Source organism: Neovison vison, chromosome 13 (assembly GCF_020171115.1).
Source record: "Neovison vison isolate M4711 chromosome 13, ASM_NN_V1, whole genome shotgun sequence".
Classification (NCBI taxonomy): Eukaryota; Metazoa; Chordata; class Mammalia; order Carnivora; family Mustelidae; genus Neogale; species Neogale vison.
The window spans coordinates 147,205,891-147,227,243 of record NC_058103.1 but is presented as its reverse complement, the minus strand read 5'-3'; the positions used below and the strand labels follow the sequence as shown (position 1 = coordinate 147,227,243).

At 52.1% G+C, this 21,353-nt stretch overlaps 2 protein-coding genes across 2 annotated transcripts; both read right to left on the bottom strand.

Moving 5' to 3' along the window:
- Positions 1-365: 365 nt before the first annotated feature.
- On the bottom strand, positions 366-21,248 carry LOC122893101 (tubulin polyglutamylase TTLL13P-like). Its single transcript, XM_044229913.1, is given in 17 exon segments — positions 366-730; positions 733-861; positions 1,203-1,521; positions 2,099-2,278; positions 2,571-2,751; positions 3,030-3,215; positions 5,403-5,596; positions 6,039-6,270; positions 6,549-6,634; positions 6,984-7,127; positions 7,530-7,686; positions 8,130-8,260; positions 10,490-10,608; positions 11,330-11,370; positions 11,711-11,981; positions 20,646-20,727; positions 20,914-21,248. Coding segments are annotated over 16 exon segments (2,616 nt in total). The 5' UTR covers positions 20,683-20,727; positions 20,914-21,248; the 3' UTR covers positions 366-521.
- On the bottom strand, positions 16,223-20,673 carry GDPGP1 (GDP-D-glucose phosphorylase 1). Its single transcript, XM_044229912.1, has 2 exons — positions 20,614-20,673; positions 16,223-17,583 (listed from the first exon to the last, which is right to left on the bottom strand). Exon 2 carries the CDS (start codon positions 17,561-17,563, stop codon positions 16,409-16,411), a length of 1,155 nt encoding a protein of 384 aa, XP_044085847.1. The 5' UTR covers positions 17,564-17,583; positions 20,614-20,673; the 3' UTR covers positions 16,223-16,408.
- Positions 21,249-21,353: the final 105 nt, after the last annotated feature.

Sequence of the window (21,353 nt, the reverse complement as noted above, 5' to 3'; positions counted from 1 at the left end):
GTGTGCTGCCCGCCCTTCCCGGCTGTGAATGTGGAGAGTATTGAGCCTGAAATGCAAGGGCCAGAATGACGTAGAGGACGCTCCTGCAAAACGCCATAAACTTTAATAAAAAGACGGATTCATTTGCCAAGAGCCGCCCCTCCACCCAACGGCTGCCCAGGCCGGCCTGTCTCCGCCACCACGGCGTTAAAGGCGTTGCCTCGGCGGTCCTCTGATGGCCACAGACCCCTGCCTTGGGCACACGGCTCCTCTGGGAAAGGGGCTTCTTGTCGCCAGGATGACCTCCAGCCCCGGGCCGCCCCCGGGGTTCAGACCCATCACCTAGCTATAAATCCAGGCTAAGGTTTGAAGGGCGGGGATGAGTACGTGGCCGACCCTGGCTCCTCTTCATCTTTTAGTCTTTACGGATCTGAAAATAATCTTAGGGTATTGAGGAATTCTTGATGTCTTTGTGTTTTGCCTTGTGCAAACAGGGTTCCTGGCCAGGACTTTCAAACTGAAGCTTGGTGGCAGTCTTTCATTTAGCAAAGATTGAAGGCCCTCCGCCCCTTTGGAAACCCGAGGGGCCTCTCCAGGAGAGGTTGTGCTGGGCTCGCATCCTGCGTTAACCGGTGGTGGCTGAGGTCAAGGAGGGCGGTGGTCTGCAGCATCAGGGGTGCAGAGGCAGGGCAGAGAGTGAGATTACGGGCTTTGGGTGCTCTGTGTTCAGAGTCTACCGCGGAGGGCAGGCACAATCAGTCCATGAGCCACTTTCCACTCTTTCTGGCTGCAGAAGATAGCCTTGTTTTGGGGTTAAAGTGGATGACACTGATCCTGCCAGGGCTCTGTTTATGGCTTCTAGCCTTCTGTTGGCTTGGCCTTCTGCAGTGGAAACATGGGTCCCCTGAGTTGGTATTCACAGGAGGTTCCTCACCTCTTTACCACCTGTTGCCCGGTTACCAACACAGAGGAATGGCATCCCATGCTCCCCTCCAGCATCTATACCATGCTGCACTGTAATTGTGTGTTTACTTGTAGGTTTCCCTGTTAGGTTTGTTGAGTGCTGGGGCTGTCCTTCTGCCATTTCTATCAGGAGCCACTACCTGTCCCACTCCCACACGGGTGGAAGTGCCATGTTATATTTTGGGAACATCCCAGCTGTAATGTTTGCTACTGGGAATTTACCCAAGTCAGAGTGACCATAGCTGGTATTGTGTACTTACGGCTAGTGAGCCTGACTCTGGCACTGGAAAAATAGCGCCTTCCAGATGTCTTCATTAACAATGAACAGGGGCCGATGGCTGCTGGATCTCCTATCCAGTTGAAGTTCTTGGGCTGTAGGTGGCACCAGGAATGATGTGGAATTGCAGCATTCGTGGTTGGCAGTGGCCCTAAGATCCTGGGGACCAATTCGTGGGCCCGAACTGGATGCAGGAAATGAGGAGGGCCCTGCTCTTTTGCGGCCCTTCTCAGGAGGACCAATGGGACCAGACTCACAGGTTGCAGTTCCTGACTGCACAGCCCGTCCTGGTGGCATCTAGGCTAGAGGAGAAGAGTAGCCCCTTACATTTCTTTTGAGGCTGGATGGAACGGTGTGAGAAGATAGGTAACTGAAACATCTCTTCTAGGCTGTGGCCACTATTTAACCCGTTAACTCCTTTGGGGCCCAGCCAAAACTGAGGACTCAGGAGGCTTGCTACTAGCCCAGGGAATAGTGAATGCGGCAGCTGTTCTGTTGGCCCAAGTCTGTTTACTTATCGCCCGTTAGAGCCGTGGTACTGGCAGTGCTAGGGAGAGATTACACAGAAGCCACCGAGGGGGGTGGCCTTGTTCTTGTCAGTCGTGAGTTTGGGGTTATTGCAAGACTGGAACATAGAGAACAGGTCTCTTAGGAGAAGGGCGGGAGCTGCACCGGGCCAGACGTCATTACCACAAACAAGGGAGCCGGGGAACAAATGCAGAAGGAACCAAGAGACCCTTTCCCAACACCCAGCATACTCTGCTCTCCCGGGCTGCGCACCAGATAGCATCACATTAGCCGCCTGTGCTGTGACCACCACCGTGTGCTGCTGCAGCCCGTTTTCCCATGTTCTGTGAGAGGCTGCGTAGGGACCCTCACCAGGTACTCATGGAGTTTTTTCTGGCCCCGGCGGCTGGGGTGCAGCATGCGGGTGAGCTGCTCTACAATACCCAGGCTTCGGATGAGGTTCTCCCTCTGCAGCAGGGCCTTCATGCGCTCGAGCTCCTCCTCTTCCACAATCTCTTGAGGATGCATGGTGTCCAGGTGCGCGGGCAGCAGCTGTAAAGTACATGAGAGATGAGTTCAAATCTCCAAGGGGGAGTCCCATGCCATCATGGCTGGGGGACTCCTGCCCACTGCAACCCCCGCACCGCGTTCCCTTCCCTGACCCTAGTGGAAGGGGCCCTTTGCCATCCATTCTGTCACCTCCTGGTCCACCACGTCAGATCCAGTGTACTCATTAGGAACTCCTCACTCCCTTATACAAGAGGAGAGGACAGCAAAGATTCCCTTCTCTAGGAGTCCCAACCCATCTCCTGCAGAAAGGCAAGAGCTACCAAACCCCTGATACCTTTTTCTCCCGGGGCCGGTTCCTATAAGCCAAGTGGGTGGAAAGTCCCCGGAGCCCGGCCCTGGATCGGCTCTTCTCCCCTGCTGATTCACCCTGGTTCTGGTCCCGGTTTTCCTTTCGCCTCTTACTGCCTGAGTTCTCCTGCTGTTCCTGCTTAAGGCGGATCTCTTCCAGTTGTTGCCTGACAAGACATAGCAGCTTCAGACACTGGAGAAAGTGTACTGGGGAGAAGCAGGGTGAGGGAGACAGGGTTTGGGAGAGGCGGGGGGAGAGGAGAAGAATGAGGAGGAAGACGGGAAGCCTACTAAAGGGAAACGAAGTCACTAAGAGTCTGATAGGACATAAGACCCCATTCCTCTTTGCTCAAGTGTCCAGCTTCCTCTCTGCCCTGCTGGGGAGCAATTCAGCTTCAGGATAAGCTCTGCCCAAGTGGACAGAGGAGAATGCAAGGCAAAGTACCTCGCACACTCCTCTCTGGCCTTGGAAGCAGCAGTCTCCTGGAAGAGGGAGCCATTGTGCTTGAAGAAAGGTGCGTACTTCTCCGTGTCGGGCCCAGGGTAAATCCGCCGGTATCCCCCGAGGTGGGAATCCTCATAGCGTTCCTGGTCCAGTATTGCGGCATGGGATGACTCAATTTGTTCTCGCCTATGGAAACCAGGCTCAGAGTGAGTCATGAGGACTGTGAGAATGTTCAATGGGGGAAGGAAGGCTAGCCAAAGCTTTGAGGATATCCCGCTAGCTTCACGGCCTTTCTGTCCATGGCCCATGTAGGGAAAGCTGCCAAGGCCTCTGGCCAATCCCACCTGTGTGTAGCCATGAAAATAGAGGCTTGACTTCCAGAAATCTGGTTTGTTTCCTTCCTTCCTTCCTTCCTCCCTGTTTTGTTTCTTTTCTTTTCTTTCTTTCTTTCTTTGAAGATTTTATTTATTTGACAGAGAGAGACACAGTGAGAGAGGAAACACAAGCATCGGGAGTAGGAGAGGGAAAAGCGGACTCCCCGCCGAGCAGGGAGCCCGATGCGGGGCTCAATCCCAGGATGCTAGGATCATGACCGGAGCTGAAGGCAGCCACTTAATGACTGAGCCACCCGGGTGCCCTAGAAATCTGGTTTTCATCTTAAGTGCAAAGGGGTCCCCTCATACTAGCTAACACTCCTAAGTTATCACCATCTTTTGGGTTTCTGATTATAATCTATGTTAATTACAGAAAATGCAGAATCACAAAAAGACCAAACGTCCCATAATCTTACTGTTATGAGCATGGACTTAGGCAGGACCCCTGAGTCTGAATCCTAGCTTTGCTCCTAACTACCTTGCTCTTTCTTTAATCCTCCCTTCCTTTCTTCTTTCAGACAAAAATGGGATCATACAGCAATATTTTTAAATGGCTGCCTAGTATTCAAGTGATTCTATGATTGTACTTTTGTTCCTTATTTTTTTTTAAATATTTTGTTTGTTTATTTTTATTTATTTATTTGACAGAGGGATAGCAAGAGCAGGAACACAGTTAGTGGGAGAGGGAGAAGCAGGCTTCCCAACGAGCAGGGAGCCGGATGTGGGGCTTGATTCTGGGATCATGACCTGAGCCGAAGGCAGATGCTTAACTGACTGAGCACCCCCAGGCACCCAAGATTTTATTTTTAAGTAATTTCTACACCCACCTGAGGCTCAAACTCAAAACCCTGAGAACAAGAGTCACACAGTCCACCCACTGAACTGGCCAGGCTGTATGTTTGCTTATTAAGACCAGTAGTTGGGGTGCCTGGGTGGCTCAGTGGGTTAAGCCTCTGCCTTCGGCTCAGGCCGTGATCCCAGGGTCCTGGGATCGAGCCCTGCATTGGGCTCTCTGTTGAGCGGGGAGCCTGCTTCCCCCTTCCCCCTCTCTCTCCGCTTGCCTCTCTGCCTACTTGTGATCTCTGTCTGTCAAATAAATAAAATCTTTTTTAAAAAAGTCCAGTAGTTTTCAGCCCTTTCCCCCACTGAAGGACATGATTCCTGCAGTCATGTGTGCAGTCCCGCTGTGGGAATACCCACTGTATTTACAGTTCTACTTCCCTCCGTTCACACATTTGAGTGCCTATGTGTTCCAGGCTCTCAGGATATCATGACAGATCGAATACGCACTGGCCCTGCCCATTGGAATGCAGGTGGTTAAGAGTGATGATGTTACGGGAATAATTCTAATCCTACTCAAACTCATTCGTATGTATTATTAACATTATAATTTAGTATCAGCAACAAATTGCCATGTTTGTAACCCATCTTATAATGAAAGCAACAGTGGGTAAAAAAGACTGATTTCAACAACCCCTTATTATGGAATGACTAGACTGCTTTCTGTTTCATTATAAACTTTCTAGAGGAGCTTTGATAAAAAAAAAAAAAAAAAACAAAAAACAAAAAACAAACAGCCCATCAGGCCACATAAAGCTCCTTATGTGCTAATTTGAAATAGCTACAAATGACACTGCTAAGGATGGGACAGAGAATGTGAAAGTTACACTATTGTCTGGGTAAAGGGAGGAGAGCAATCTGTGTGTGTGTGTGTAGGTATGTATGCATTAAATATTTATCCAAGTATACACATGACCCAAGGAACAGAGATTGGCTCCTCCGGGGGGATACGGTAGCTACAGAAGAATTAAGAGATTATTCACAGTATCTTTTGAATTTTGAACATATTGTCTGTGATATGTAACATATTATCTCTGCAGAAAAAAGTTATTCTTTGTAGCCCATCAGCCCTAGACCACCTTCCCCACCTAAAGAAGCTCTCCTACACTAAAGCAGCACTCGGACGCCCAGGCCAGTGGTAGCAAGACAGCTCAGACACCTGGAGCACCTCGCTTCCCGTGGCTGCTGGTGGTACTGGAAAAGCCGCTCCTTGACTCGCCGCTTGTCCTCCTCCATCACCTTCCTTTTGTCACAGCCTCGGAGGTTGACAAGGGTCATGGCATCGCAGAGAAGCGCATCCTTCACTTCTCGATCGAGGCGGGAGTCGGTGGTGAAGCTTGGAGAGTGGTTTACCTGCCAGGAGGAGTCCTTATCCACCCCGTTCCCAGACCACCGAAGCAGGCATGGAGACCTGGAGACCTGACTGAGGGTATAGTCAAGAAATCTCCCCCTGCAGAGGCCTCAGCCAAGGAGGCGGGGTGTTTCTGACTCCCAAGGCCACAGGACTGTGCCACAGAGATCCCTCTGATACCCAGACAGCCTGATTCTAGAGATACAGTGTCCCTAAAGACAAAGATTACATGAGGAACACTTGGGATTCAAATCCTGGACCGGTGGCCAGAGACCACTCAGATTTGACTCATCGGGTCAAAAGCGGAGAGATCTACATCCCCACCCCAGTGCTGCCACGTCCCCCATTCTCTCTTCCACCAACTGAGTGCACGTATGTGCCAGGCATCCCGTTCAGGGAGGCCTCTGGATCTTGGTTCTGCAAAGCCCAAAAGACATTCCTCACCTCAAGCAGCCAGGGCTTCAGCCTGTGGTCCAGCAAGATGTCAAAACCAAGGATCTCAAAACAGGCACATGTACCTCCGCTCAGATATTGGGGAAAACAGGTTCGGTAGTTGTGGCGAAGAACAGAATGGGCTGAGATGATGGTTTTGATGATGATGTCCTCGATGTCCCCCCACAGCTCTCCGGGGTCGTAGCCGTGTTCTCGCAGCCAGGCGTTGAGTGTGGACAGCTTCCTGCGAGGCCCAGTGCTCAGAGGACCACCCATTTCTACACCAGTGGGTCTGGGCCACAGGCAGGATGGTCCCTACCACTACCCCTACTTCCGGGTGCCTGCATGGGAGCGTGGAGCAGGGCTTACTGATCAGGGTGGGGGGTGGGGCTGCACTTAGCGGTCAGGCACAGGACAGGGGTCTGTAAAGATGGTTTTCCTGAGCATTTGGCCTCCCAAGAGCCGGCTCAGTTTTTGGACTGCTCAGACCGTAAGCTGAAGAGCCATCAGAGTAGGGAGTACCTCTTACTGCCCACAGCATCATCCCGGACAAAATTCTCATTGTGTTTGTTGATAGCGTAGTTGGTCAGGTGCATGCAGACGTCATCCTGGGAAGAGAGCGGCCCCCGTGGTTCAGACTGCTTCCCTCCAGTACCCTGTCTCTAGCCCTTTATTGCCTTTTGATCACCCATCCCTCCCCAGGACAGCTCATCTCCCGTCCGTCTCCACCTACGAACTGTCCGGGAAGCTCCTGGGGAAAGGGGCAGGCCAGGCTCCTCCAGGAAGGGCCTCATAGCACTCACCACCCACCGGATGCTCTCCTCCCAGCCAGGGGCCAGGGTTCACGGGTGACCATGAAACCAAGCCTCTCTACTTGGTTTCTCCGTGGAACCTCAGCGCTCATGAGAGGAGGGTGCCACCCTGCCCGCCCCCCAGGACTGCCAGCTGGCGCCTTACCAGGTTGCTGTGGCTGGGCTCCACGTAGGGCATAGTGGCAAAGCGGGCCAGGCCCTCCTCATACATGAAGATCCGAAGAGGGTCACAGGACGTGATCAGGACATAGATCCGCATATCAAACTTGAAGCCGTCGATGAGGAAGGGCTGAAAGCACGCACAACCACCAGGGAAGAAAACCTTTGAAGTGCTGGTTCTATCCCATGCACTGTTGTAAGCGTTTCAAATCAGAATACCTCATTTAATTTTCATAATTATCAGTATGAAGCATAAAATAGTTACTGTTATCACTCTCATTCAAAGATGAAGAATCTAAGGCACAGAAAGAGTAAGAAATGGCCCAAGATCACACATTTAAGAAGTGGGAAAACTCAGATTCAGACCCAGAAAGGCTTGCTCTGAAGCATGACTCTGGGCTGCCTCCGAGGTGAGGGGAAGCAGCAGGAAGGGTAGGAGCCAATGGGCAGGCCGGCTTCCTCTCTGGCACTGGGAGAGACGAGGCACCCCAGGGCTCAGGGAGGGTCCCGGTGGTCCCGAGGCACCCTTCACCTTGGAGATGTATTGCTGGCAGATCATATGCTCTCCTGGCTTGATCTCCCTGGGGTTTCGGGTGATGAAGATGCCCCGTCCCTGGCAGCCGCTGTCCGGTTTGCAGATATAGGTGCGGGTTTTTCGCTGACGGCCATAGGACTGGAAGTCCCCAAAGCTACGTGCAGAGAGAGGCTGGTCAGAAGGGTTCTGTGCGGGGTGCCTGGGTGGCTCAGTGGGTTAAAGCCTCTGCCTTCGGCTCAGGTCATGGTCCCAAGGTCCTGGGATTGAGCCCATCGGGCTCTCTGCCCAGCGGGGAGCCTGCTTCCTCCTCTCTCTCTCTGCCTGCTTGTGATCTCTTTCTGTCAAATAAATAAATAAAATCTTAAAAAAAAAAAAAAGAAGTGTTCTGTGCATCACAGCTGAGCCAGGCCCCATGGAGCTCTGCTCCCGTCCACATTCTTCCTGGAGCGTCTGTCTCAGACCTTCTTTTCTTAGACCAGCTGAAACTCTCATCCTTTGAGACTTTCTAGGTCACAAGGCCAGAGTCTGGAGGGAACTGAGATAGTGAAACCTTTCCTACCCGAGGACATGAGCCTGGGCAGTGGGGGGCTCACTCACTCTGCAGGGAGACACCAGGTGCGGGGGAAGATGTTGTACTCGGTAGGATAGAGTTTCTGCATGCGGTTGAGGTTCCGAGCCAGCAGATCTTTGCGGCAGATTTCGGTCATGCCAGGGAAGTGGTTGATTTTCTGAAACAGAGTCAGTTGGTTAACGACCCCCACCAGCCAAGCAAGCAGCAGTCCCTGGGACCTTGGGCATGCCAGGAGGATTGGGAAGGTCAAGGTAGAAGTCACAGTGGACAAGGTGCCTGGGTGGCTCAGTCAGTTAGGTGTCTGACTTGATTTCAGCTCAGGTTATGATCTCAGGGTACTGAGATTGAGCCCCTCATTGGGCTCCGTGCTGGGCGTGGAGGCTGCTTAAGATTCTTTCACTCTCCCTCTGCTCCTCACCCCTACCCACAAGCACATGCACGCACTCTCTCTCTTTCTCCCTCTTAAGTGTAGTGGGGTGCGCCTCGGCGTCTAAGTTGGTTAAACATCTGCCTTCAGCTCACATCATAATCTCGGGAACTGGGATTGAGCCCTATGTCAGGCTCCCCACTCAGCAGGGAACCTGATTCTCCCTCTCCCCCTGCTCCTCCCCCCTGCTTGTGTGCTCTCTTGCTCTCAAATAAATAAAACCTTTAAAAAAAAAAAAAAAGGTCACAGTGTGGGTAATCCCTGTACCCAATACCCCAAGGGAGAAAAGGAAGGTTCCCTAAAGCAAGTGAGAACCTCCTCCTTGGCCTCTCCCAAAACACAAGTCCACACTGAGGTTGGGAAATGAGGGGCAGCAAGAAGGATTCACCAGGACTCTGGGCCTTCTAGCTGCCTTATAACATCCCCCAGACCACTGGAGATGTGTCCTATAAGAATTGGTGCATGGGAGCACAAGCAAATGAGAAAACTTTTTCCAAAAGATCAAAGGAAGCTGAGCAGTCCCAGGAATGCCCTGCCCGTGCCCCCAGGATATGGCATTGCCAGGGTGCCTGCTGGAACCCCAGAGCCAGGAGGCGGCATCTCGCGTTGGTTCTGGGCTGTCTCACTGGCTTTACCACTCATCTGCAGCAGGAACTTCATGTTTCTGAGCCTTGGTGTCCTCTTAACAAAAGGGTATCTGCCACTCAGGGTTGGTTTTGAGGATTTAATGAGGGAAGAGTGTAAAAGCACTTAATACCCTGAAGGAATGTTGTTCATGTTTTGCTCATCCTCCAACTGCTTCCTGCTTGACCCTTCTTTGGGGCTCCTTAATCACTTCCAGTTCTCTCTCTCTCTCTCTCGGGCTCTTCTCCTGTGACTTGTAGGACAAGTTACAATCTCCTCCACTCCCTTCCTGGCTTCCCCTCAAACTAAGCCTGCAGACCTTTCTAAATTCTGGAGTTGCTAACCACCACAAAGACCCCATTAGAGGTCTGTCTTAGTCGGTGGAACGTGTGACTTTTGCTCTCCAGGTTCTGAGTTCAAGCCCCATGTTGAGTATAGGGATTAACTTAAAAACAAAATCTTAAGGGTCACCTGGGTGGCTCGGTGGATTGGGCTTCTGCCTTCAGCTCAGGTCATGATCTCAGGGTCCTGGGATCGAGCCCCAAATCGGGCTCTCTGCTCAGCGGGGAGCCTGCTTCCCCCTCTCTCTCTGCCTGCCTCTCTGCCTACTTGTGATCTCTCTCTCTGTCAGATAAATAAATAAAATCTTTAAAAAAAAATCTTAAGGGGCGCCTGGGTGGCTCAGTGGGTTAAGCCGCTGCCTTCGGCTCAGGTCATGATCTCAGAGTCCTGGGATCGAGTCCCGCATCGGGCTCTCTGCTCAGCAGGGAGCCTGCTTCCCCCATTCTCTCTCTCTGCCTGCCTCTCTGCCTGCTTGTGATTTCTCTCTCTGTCTAATAAATAAATAAAATCTTTTTTAAAAAAAACTTAAAAAAAAAAGATCCAATTAGAGGATAACAACAATGCCACGAAGAGGCTGTGATCTTTTTGTGGACGCATCTTTCCTGACTTTCTTGCTACCATGCAGGGGCTCGCACTGACTCTCAGTGGATGCCAATGCTCGGCTAAGCTGCTTAGAAGCCGATCACTGCCCGCCCGGCTGTGAGCACTGAAGCTGCCTTCTCATTAGGTGGGCTCACCTGCCCTCAAGGGCGCCAGGTGGGCACGGATGCCTCCAGGCAAATAGTGCCCAGCAGATCCTTCCTTCCTATAATAGAAGTTCCAGAAACCCAAGAGGAGAATTTTTCCAGGGGAGCAGAAGCCCTGGCCATGGCCTTTCCCGCTCTTCCCAGGGAGACAGCCACAGACGGTGGCAGCCGCAGCTGCCGGAGCAGAAGGGGGAGAGGACTCATTCAGGGACCATGGCCCCTTTTAGGCTGGGGTCCGGGGTTGTACCTGAAACCTCTTCATGTCCATGACGCGTTCCAGTGAGACAGAGCAGTCTGTCCAGTACACAGTCCATTCCTCGTCCTCCCCGACCTCCTTCAGGCCACACATTTGGGCTGCCCGACGCACTGTGGAGAGAGGGAGGTCAGTGGTGCCAGCCGGGACACTAGCGGCAAGCCTGGGGATTGTAGCTGGGTCAGATAAGGAACAGACTTGACCACAGAGTGGTTGAAGACGGCAGAGGCTCTTACCTCCAGTGCTGCAGCTTAATTACCATGTGACAATTCCAAGTTCATGAGGCTGTCAGGGCCCTTCCAAAATCCGTGACAGAGAAAACTAGAGCCTGGCTCTCTGCTCCTGTGAGTCTTCTTTCTCTCAACTGGGGCTAGTTTCTGACCTGCAGAGCCGACCCTCCAGAGGGGTCACACTGGCACCTCCCACACAGGGTGGCCCCTGGCCCAGATGGCAGTGGGCACAGGAGGAGATGAAAAGATAGCTGACCTAGCTGTTGATTTTTTTCTTTTAATTCCTCAAGCCCCCTCAAGGGCTTCCTTGGGGGAGGGGACCACAACCATATTGACCTGTTCTCATGTCAATTACGGTAAAATCTGGGAAAGGGAGAGCAATGGTGACCTTCAGTCGCTTTTTCTTGCTGGATAACAGCGGGATTTCTGCTCCCACTAAGACAAACCAGAACAATGATGTCTCAGCTGCTAGTAGCTCAGTACTGGCTATAGGCCAACCGAACAAGATTCCGGGGATTGGGACCCTGACTGGGGACCATCCCGAGAGCAAAAGCTGCAGGTGCCCTTCTATGGACAGTGGTGTGTGAACGAGCTGGGTGCTTACCACTCTCATACTTGCAGTTGGTCAAGTTGATGGCCAGGGGTCTGGAAGGGAGGAATAGTAGAAATCAGGCAGAGTGGGATAAAGGACAGACCCGGGGCTTCCAGGAACCCGACACAACTACAATGCAATTCATTGTCTCTAAAAGCCACTTGAAGGCCAGGATGATAGAAATGGGCTGAAAATGCAAACCAAGCCAGCTCAAATGGTTCTGAATTTTGTGTTTTTGTAGTACCAAAAGGTTAACGATGTTCCTGTACTGCCTGTCCTCTTTTGCAGATTAAAGGGAAGACCCCCCTCGCCCCACAACTGTTGAAGGGAGGCCAAGGGGTGACTCTCTTCTGCAGCCAGGCAGGAGAGGGGACCCAGGCACCTGTCTGTTACCTGCGTTTCCGCCTTCTCTTTCTCCTCCCAACTTCTAAGTCATCTGAGTCAGTTGGGGCTATGATTTTCTTTGGGATTTTCTTGGCTACAATAGATAAGGACACTCCATCCCCAAATTCCTTATAGTCAGCCTTTGAGAGTTCCTGCTGAGGAGAGTCAGAAGGGAGGGTAGCTTCTTCTTGAACACACTCCTCCTCGGACTCCTCTTCCTCAATGTAGTCTTCCTCCGATTCGCTGGTCTTACAGGTATTTGGCTCCATCCTCTTAGGTTCTGAGGGGAGAGAGGTAAGAGTGAAATATGTGTCCAAGCTTTCTTCCTCCAGGTCCAGGAAGGCCTGCGGGAGTCCACGCAAAGGATCTCCTTCATGGTGTTACAGGGGAACGTTGCCGCCCCTACAGAACAATCCCACTGCAGAAGGGGATGGTTTCCACGTAGGTAATGGGGGCAGGGGAATGCCTGTGAAGTGTTGGCTTCCCCGACAAGTCCTGATTATCCAAGATCGCCCCTCCATACAACACGCTGGGGTGCACGTAGAAGCTGGACAGAGCTGGCAGGGACCATGACCATGACTTTTTTATTCCTGAATGGGAAGGAGGGGATGGCTGGGCTCTTGGGGGACCTTGGATTTTAAAATGGAGCTGAAAACCTAAGGTCGCCTAAGCCGGCCCTTTCCCTGTCCCCATGATTCAGTTTCTCCATGTGTACACCCTGGCACTTGATGACTAAGACCCCTTGGGCTCTGCTGGCGGAGGAAGAGCCCCTGGCGGGCACTGCCCACCCGAGATTCCGAGGAGGGGGTGGGGGCTGCTGGGTCCGCCCCTAGCGGTCCGAGGCTGGACTCAGGTGGTCGCTCATGTCCACCCTTCGCCCGGCTTCTGCTCCTTCCCGGGCGTCTCTGGGCGTCCGGGACTGCCTCCTTGTTCCACAGGACTGGCTGTCCCCGCCGATCGCGAGGGGGAGCCCGCCCCCCCCTTCCGGGGTTTGCTCCTAGCTCAGAGGTCCCGGCGGCGGCGGCGGCGGCGGCGCCTCCTACAGCAAGCCAGCAGCCGCCGCCGCCGCCGTCGCCATGGACACGGAGGGCGGCCCCCATTGGAGAAGCGTTCTGGGGGCGGGGCTTCCCCGGAACCACACCCACTCGGGCGCGGGCCGAGGCCATCTTGAGCACCCGGCGGACGCGCGGACGCTGGGGGCTGGCGGTGGTGGCTCGGCGGTCACCGCTGCAGCTCTGCGGCCGCTGTCTGGGGCATCAGCTGGGACTTGTAGCCCTTCCGCTTTCTCGCCGCTTCACATACGTCTCATCCTGTCCTATCTCGAACCCGGGGGGCGAGTCCGGAATTTGGCCAAGTCTGCCTTCGGGACAAGTACCTGCTCGCCTGCCTTCAGTGTTTTAGTGACCTGGTTGAGGCGCGTCCGCGCTCGGGAGGGACAGCGGCGAACAGCGCGCAGCCTGCTGTGCTGAGTAACAAAAGGGCCTCATCACAGAGCTCCTTCACCGCTCCTCCTGTGCGTGTCCCTACACTCTGACTTCTGATGGCCACCTCCACCGAACTCAGTCCAACCTGTCATTCTAGACTATCCCCTGTGCCTAAATCTACAGGACGCTTTAGAAACTCCCTTCTTGGGCGCCTGGGTGGCTCAGTTGGTTAAGCGACAGTTTTCGGCTCAGGTCGTGATTCTGGAGTCGTTGGATGGTGTCCTGCCTTGGGCTCCCTACTCAGCAGTGAGGCTTCTTCTCCCTCTGACCTTCCCCATCTCGTGCTCTCTCTCATTCTCTTTCTCTCAAATAAAATCTTAAAAAAAACAAACAAACAAACCTAAAACCTCCTTCCTTTAAAAAAGATGTGGACATCCTTTGATTCATGTTTCTTCAGCATATATTGTTACACTCTTCGTGAAATGCTTTGGAGTCCCTTGCCTTCCAGGACTATCACTTTTCTCATTTTTTTGCACAAATATTTTGGGTTCCAGGCACTATTCTGGGACCTGAACCATCTACCAATTCTTGCCTGAATTTGCCACCACACAGCAACGGCTTAACTGGACTCTCTGGTTGTTCTTCCCTCCTTTACAGCCATCCATTACATCTTCAGTATTTTTAATTAATTAATTTTTGTAAGATTATATTTCTTTATTTGAGAGAGTGACGGAGAGCATGAGCCAGGTAAAGAGGGAGAGGCAGACTCCCTGTTGAGCAAGGAGCCCCACGTGGGACTCGATCCCAGGGTCCTGGGATCATGACCTGAGCTGAAGGCAGATGCTTAAGCAGCTGAGCCACCCAGGTGCCCTTAAGTATTCTTTCTAATGCAAATTGGATACCCCCCAATTTAAAACTCTTTTTTTTTTTTTTTAAGATTTTATTTATTTATTTGACAGAGAGAAATCACAAGTAGATGGAGAGGCAGGCAGAGAGAGAGAGGGAAGCAGGCTCCCTGCTGAGCAGAGGGCCCAATGCGGGACTCAATCCCAGGACCCTGGGATCATGACCCGAGCCGAAGGCAGCGGCTTAACCCACTGAGCCACCCAGGCGCCCCCAATTTAAAACTCTTGAGCGTTTCCCATTAGATCAAATCCCAAACCCCTTGGTTACATAGGCCCTCTACCAAAAAGCAAGCAGAGGTGGAGAGGGGCTGGGCTGGATCACGCCTTCCTATCTTTCTAGGGTGCTCGAAGGGGAGTATGGAGGGTCCCCTAAGTGATATACACTTAAGCTTAGGAAAAGCTTCTAAATTCCCTTTTTGACAATTCACAAGCTATGTAAGCAGCTGAGAAGTACCACCATAAAGAAAACCTATCTGCTCCCCCACCCCCATCCCATCTTATGGAGAAACTTAGTTTGGCCAGAGGCGGCTCTCCTCTGAACAGAGGTCCTGGGCTAAAAACCTGGTATTTGGGCTCATCACCTGGGACACAAAGTCCACTTTGCTGTAACGGTCATTTGCACTTCCTTCAGACTGAGGGAGCAAAACAAAGTGATGTTAGGGGAGCTTGTATATGCAAAGGCTCACAGAAAGAAGCATAAGCTAAAATTACTGCGGTGTGCTGGAAAGAGGAGGTCGACCCCAAGTTTTTTTATAGGAATTTAAATGTCAAATATATAATATTTAAATGTAAATATTAAACTTTTCTTATAAACTTTTTTTTTGGTGGTACATATTCTGCCTTAACTCAGTGGGACCTTATAACATCTTCTGGGATATAAAACTCTAAAATTCTATATAAAAACTTCAGACGAAAAAAAAAAAAAACAAAAAAACAAACAAACAAAAAAAAAACTTCAGACGAGGCCAGGATGGAGAAAGCCAGCTACGCAGGGACCTGAACCTCAGCTCAGGGCTCGTCAGCTGTTAAGGACACCACCGCTACCAAGCCAGCCGATGCCTAGAGGCAGCTTCTGGCAGCGCACCGGTGCTGCGGTCCTGCCCCGCCGCGTGTGAGCTGTGCGGGCTCAGACAAGTGGCCTCCACTCTCCCAGCCTCTCCTCATTATACGGCGGTACTCAAGTTGTGGAGATGCCTTTTCTCACATGAGGTGGTGTGCGTGAGGAACACTCAACTCCGTGCTGGGGGCTGGAGGGAAATTCAAGGCTGGCTGGGCCGGGGAAAGGTGCTCTAAGTAGGGGCTATGGGGAAGCGAGACCCAGCGGAGGGGAGGGATGAAGAAATGGTCACTGGTGGCTCGAGAAGGGAGAACTGGCAGAGGTGAGGGCAGAGGAAGTGGGGGCACAATGCCTAAGGCACTTTAACTATTATTTTGCCAAGACTTGATATGAAAGGAAAAGTCTATATAATGTCAGGAATACATAACTTTTTTTTTTTTTTTAAGATTCTATTAATTTATTTGACAGAGACAGCGAGAACAGAGACCACCAGCAGGGGGAGTGGGGGGGGGAGAAGCAGGCTTCTCTCAGAATAGGGAACCTGATGTGGGGCTTGATCCTAGCACCCTGGGATCACCGCCTGAGCCGAAGGCAGATACTTAACAACTGAGCCACCCAGACACCCCACTTAACTCTTTTTTAGTATTTTTATTTACTTATGAGAGAGCGAGTGAGCACACACACAGGAGAAGAGGGGGGCAGAGGGAGAGGGAGAAGCAGACTCTTCACGGAGCAGGGAGCCGAACATGGGGCTCTATCTCAGGAGCCTGGGATCACGACCTGAGCCGAAGGCAAACACTCAACTGACTTAGCCACCCAGGCACGCCAGGATATGTAACTCTTGTGCATACTCTATTTATTTTCTAAAAAGATTTTATTTCAAAGAGAGAGAACACAAGTGTGCATATGTGTTGGGGGGGTGTGGGGGGGCAGAGGGAGAGAACCTCAAGCAGACTCTGCACTGGGCCCAATGCAGGGCTGGATGGCACAACCCAGATCATGACCTGAGCTGAAATCAAGAGTCTGGACGCCTAATGGACCGAGCCACCCAGTCGCCCCCATACTTCCTTCCTAGTAACAGGTTTGACATCCCTGAAGCTTGCCTAAGAAGAAAAATGAGAAGCAGATACATTCATGACGGTGCATTCATTCAATTTATTCTAAGGTTTCTTCTCTTTACAGAGACCACTTAACAGTTCTTTACCCCACCTCCTGGGGTGGAGGCAGGTAAGGCAGCAGCCACGGAACCCCAAGCTACCACTGTGGACAGCTTTCTGGAAAGGGACTTAGACCGGGTAGAAAATACATACTTCTAGAAGGATTACTGTTCATCCTGGGAAATCAAGGCCACCAGTGCTGCCTGTACTTCTTCTGCCTGGGCTGGGGGCAGCAGACAGTCTCGAATGAGGGCCAGAGCAGCCGCCTCCGTCAGACTGCCAAAATCCTGGGACGTTTTGATGGGGAGGTGCCCGGCCAGCTCACAGAGGGCGACATTGAACGCCTCGCCTTCCTTTACTCCGAAGCTGGACTTCCGGGCCCACAGAATTACTCGGATGCCTGTGAGAGCGGAGGATGGTGATGTCTTTCCAGGTGGGGCCCCCCGGGTCACAAACAAATTATGGGCAATCTCATGGTCCGTCAGGTAGTCAGTGGCCCGACATACCCTGCCTATGAGGGCTTCCAAGTCAGGCCCCGGCCCACTTGTGTAGAAGAGGAAGCCAGGAGCGGGGAGGGCCTGGAGCAGGTGCAAACGGCCCCCAGGGTCCAGGGGCTCGCTCGGTGCCCCCTCCACAGGCAATCTGTGAGCCAGGTAATACCCGTGCAGGTGCAGGTGGTTCACCGAGGCCAAGCCACCCAGGCTATTGAAGCCGACGCGGAAGCCCGGGTGTGAGCTCAGCAGCACAGCCTCGACGCCGGCCCGCAGTGCACCTGGCAGCAGGCGCTGGGGGAGCCCCCGGGTGGGCTCGGGCACCAGCAGCACATGGCCCCACTCCAAGGGGCTGACATTGATCATGACGAGGATGTCCTCTTGCTGGAGAGCACCTGGGAGATCGGGCTCCCGGAGCAAACGGAAGAGGACTTCTCCTGGCCGGATCTTGTTGAAGTTAAACTGTTCGGGGTCAAATGCCTGCCTCACACTCCAGATGTTCTGGGGGCGCCTCCTCTGCACACCTCGCTCCACATTCAGCTGAGCCACAAAACCCACCACACCAGGGAGGGTCTGGGTTTGCAGCTCCCCAAGGCGGTAGCGGAAGAGCCCCAGTTCCATTCGCTGCCTCCAGGCAGCGCAGAGAGCAGAGTCGAAGCGAGACCTCGGTGTCCTGTCCAGGAGGCTGGGTGCGGTCCTCGGCCACTGAATCCCTTCCAGAAGTTCCTTCTGCCGGTAGACAAAGTTGGGAACGCCTTTCTCTTCCCAGTCCTTACGGTTTGGAGGGAGCAAATAGGAAATCTCATTTGAATCCTGTGCAGCGGCCATGGGGCTGACCTGAAACAATCCTAAGAGGTGAAAAATACAGGACACCGTCCCATTTTCAGAGATTCGATTTTGAGTTTCAAATAAATTTTATTTTTTGTTCCAATTACAAAAATAATCTATGCCTTTGGGAAAATATTTTGAAAACATGGAAACGCTCCTGATTCCATCACCTCTAGATTAGCATTCATTTCCGCTGAATTAAAAAATATATTCTTTTTTTAAAAGTTTTATTTTTTGAAGATTTTATTTATTTATTTAACAGACAGAGATCACAAGTAGGCAGAGAGGCAGGCAGAGAGAGAGAGGAGGAAGCAGACTCCCTGCTGAGCAGAGAGCCTGATGCGGGGCTCGATCCCAGGACCCTGAGATCATGACCTGAGCTGAAGGCAGAGGCTTAACCCACTGAGCCACCCAGGCGTCCCTATACTTTTTCTTTTAAAGGTTTTGTATATTGAGTAAACTTTTCTCTCTCTCTCTCTTTTTTTTTTTATATGGGGCGCCTGGGTGGCTCAGTTGTTAAATGTCTGCCTTGGGCTCAGGTCATGGTCCCAGGGTCCTGGGATTAAGCACCGCTTCAGGCTCCCTGCTCCACGGGAAGCCTGCTTCTCCCTCTCCCCTTGTTTGTGTTCCCTCTCTCACTGTCTCTCTGTCAAATAAATAAAATACTTAAAAAAAAAAAAAAAAAAGGCTAAGAGGACTGAGGCACTGGGAAGAACCGGGAGGGTCTCAGCTTCAGAACATAGTGCTACACTGTAGTGGCCTTTACCGAGCTGGAGGGACTGAGGGAGGGGTGGGGGTGGGACTCGATTGATTCAGAAGAAGGGGGGAAATGGAGAATTCAGTTCTGATGACTGAGCTTGACATGTAGCCTGAGCATCCAAGAAGCGGTGGAGGCAGCTGACAGTCAAACCTGGAGGTCAAGGGTACAGGGTGGACCAGATACAACTATGGAGTAGCATTTTAAGTCAGGGAATAGGACCAAGGACCCAGGTCCAAGATGACACCAGGAGGTTAAATATATGAGTAAAGACGTACTGATCAACAGAAAGTGGGCATGGTCAGATTTGCATTAAAGTGAACTAATAGGCACAAAGCATTACCTGTGACTAGAGAACACTTTAGAGTGATCAATCAGCAGTGACCATGTGACAGGATCAAACCTTTCCACGAAAACCAGGAGCAAGGGAACACTGGTCCCATGTCTACCTTGTGCCAGGCATGGGCTGGGTGCCCTCTATGTTCTCTCAGACGACCTACCTTCACAAGAAGCCTATGAACTGGGCATCATCCTGGGACAAAGGTGAGAGATTAGGCCTTACAGGCGGACCAGATGTTTGAATTCCTGCTCTACTAGTCACTAGGGATGTGACCTTGAGCCCCTAGAATGAAGTCCATAAGGCTTAGCTGTGCGCCCACTGTCATGGCCTCCCATTCCACTCTTCCCCTCGTCTACTCAACTCCTCACTTACTGAACTTGTTCCAGCTCAGGGCCTTGGTGCTTTCTGGGCTCCCTGCCTACAATATACCCTTTTCGCAATTTTCTTCACAGGGCTGTCCCCTTCAGCTCTCAGATCAAATGTCACCCCCTCGGGGAAACCTGGCGTGGTTCTCCTATCTCATGTCCCAAGGAAAATAGGAAGAAGGAAATAATATTATAAACAGGGAAAAGATGTCTTGGAAAAAAAAAAAAAAAAGTGGAATTCAAATCCAGGAGTTGGTAGTTATGAACAAAAGTTGAAGAGATCCAACTAATAAAATAATTTCACAACAAGGAGCAGTTGGGGCCTCTGGGTGGTTCAGTGGGTTAAAGCCTCTGCCTTTGGCTCAGGTCATGATCCCAGCGTCCTGGGATCGAGCCCCGGATCTGGCTTTCTGCTCAGCAGGGAGCCTGCTTCCCCCCACCCCTCTCTGCCTACTTGTGAGCTATCTGCCAAATAAATAAAATCTCAAAAAAAAAAAAAAAATCTACCAGGAAGCGAAATTATAATCAGAAGGCTGTTCAAGGAAGAGTTCAGCATCAAGTGAGGTGGCTGAGAGATCTGTGTCATAGCTGGTCACCATGGCACAGGGCCAATTCCCACATCTTTACTGCAAAGAGACACAGTATCACCAGGAAGTCCAGGGACAGGCCTTGGCTGGCCAGTGCTCCCTCCCCTCAGTCTAGGGGACACTACGACAGCTTCCTGTTCTTCGCCTCCCCTTTTATTAACCAATCTCTTGTACAGAAAGAGCCTCCTGTGAAGATGATCAGGTTGGGATGGGACTATACTCATTTTGACTGGTTTTGGTGTTCTCAGTACTCTGCAGCCTCTACCTCCTGGAATAGAGTATTTCCACAATGGTGGTGGGGACTCCCATGTTGAGACAGGGAGGCTTCCTAAAGCCACTCTCAGATGAACACCTTACTGAGTGCTGGGGAAGCTAAGGTCACTCAGCAAACATTTACTCAGCAACCGCCACCTATTAGATCCTGTAGATCACAATTCTCAGAGCTCTTGGGGGAGGGAGGGACGGGACAGACACTAACCCAATCAACACCCACGTAAACATAAGTTGCCAACCTGAGGATTCTTAATCTATTCTAGAGAACCAGGAAAGGCTTCCCCAAGGCTATTACGGAAGAGGCACTGAGAGCCCACTGTGCCGGCAGGGAACCCAGAAAGCCAAGGGAGGAGGGCAGAGAGAGCTGAAGTCAGATTTCAGAGGGCCGGTATTCCGGTTTTCAACCATTTATTAGTTTTAAACCCAAATGACCAAGATGGGATCTAAACTTTACAAAGATCAGCAAGTAGAATGAATCAGGAGAATCAAGAAATAATCCCTGGGGCGCCTGGGTGGCTCAGTGGCTTAAGCCGCTGCCTTCGGCTCGGGTCATGATCTCAGGGTCCTGGGATCAAGTCCCGCATCGGGCTCTCTGCTCAGCGGGGAGCCCGCTTCCCTCTCTCTCTCTCTGCCTGCCTCTCCATCTACTTGTGATTTCTGTCAAATAAATAAATACAATGTTGTCAAATACACATCAATAAAGCTGAAAACAAAAGAATTAATCTCACCTCCACCTCCTCCCTAAGCCTGGAATCCTCACCTTCTGGAACAGTGGAGGTTCGTTCGCATTCACGCATCCAGTTTGCTGAGAGCCTGCTCTGGGCCAAGCGTGGTCCTAGGGGCTGAGAGGGCACAAGAGCAAACAAGTCAGCCTCGGTCCCTGCCAGCTCTAGTGAGGTCTACAGTCATAGGGACCCTTGAGAAGAGCCTTAGGCCGGGGTGACCGCCTTCTAAATGCCGGAGTAGGGACAAATCACCTGAACCCTTCCCGCGGACCTGTTTTCCACGTTTGTCAAACGGGAACCTACCCTGCAGGCCTCTTGTGAAATTTGAAGATCACTCTGCACGGCTCTGCAGTCTGCAGACCCTCAGCGCACACCCTCAGTGGGCCGCAAGGTTCTGGTCATTTCTGGAGGTGGCATGCGGGCTGCAACACGTGCGGCTGAGGGCGAGCGCCAACCTCTGGATGTAAAAGTCCTCGCCGCGCTTCGGCCACGTAGCGAGTCTCGAGCTTTCCGGAATCCCAGGTTCCAGGTAGTTCCCTTGGGCCCCGGCCGCGCCCAAGGCCGCCGCACCACCGACAGCAGTAGAGAAGGACGCAACGCGACACTCGCCGCAAGCTCCTGGCCGGGCCATGGCGAGGCTGAGGCTTCCCAAACGCATGCGCAGTCCGGCCGCTCGCACGCGGCGGGGCTCGCCCCGCCCACTCCGGAGGCGGGGCCGTGCGGCCTGGGCTCCGCGCTCCGGG

What these genes read in the sequence shown, in the direction of transcription:
- GDPGP1 (XM_044229912.1), bottom strand. Translation starts at nt 17,563, where the DNA reads ATGGCCGCTGCACAGGATTCAAATGAGATTTCCTATTTGCTCCCTCCA.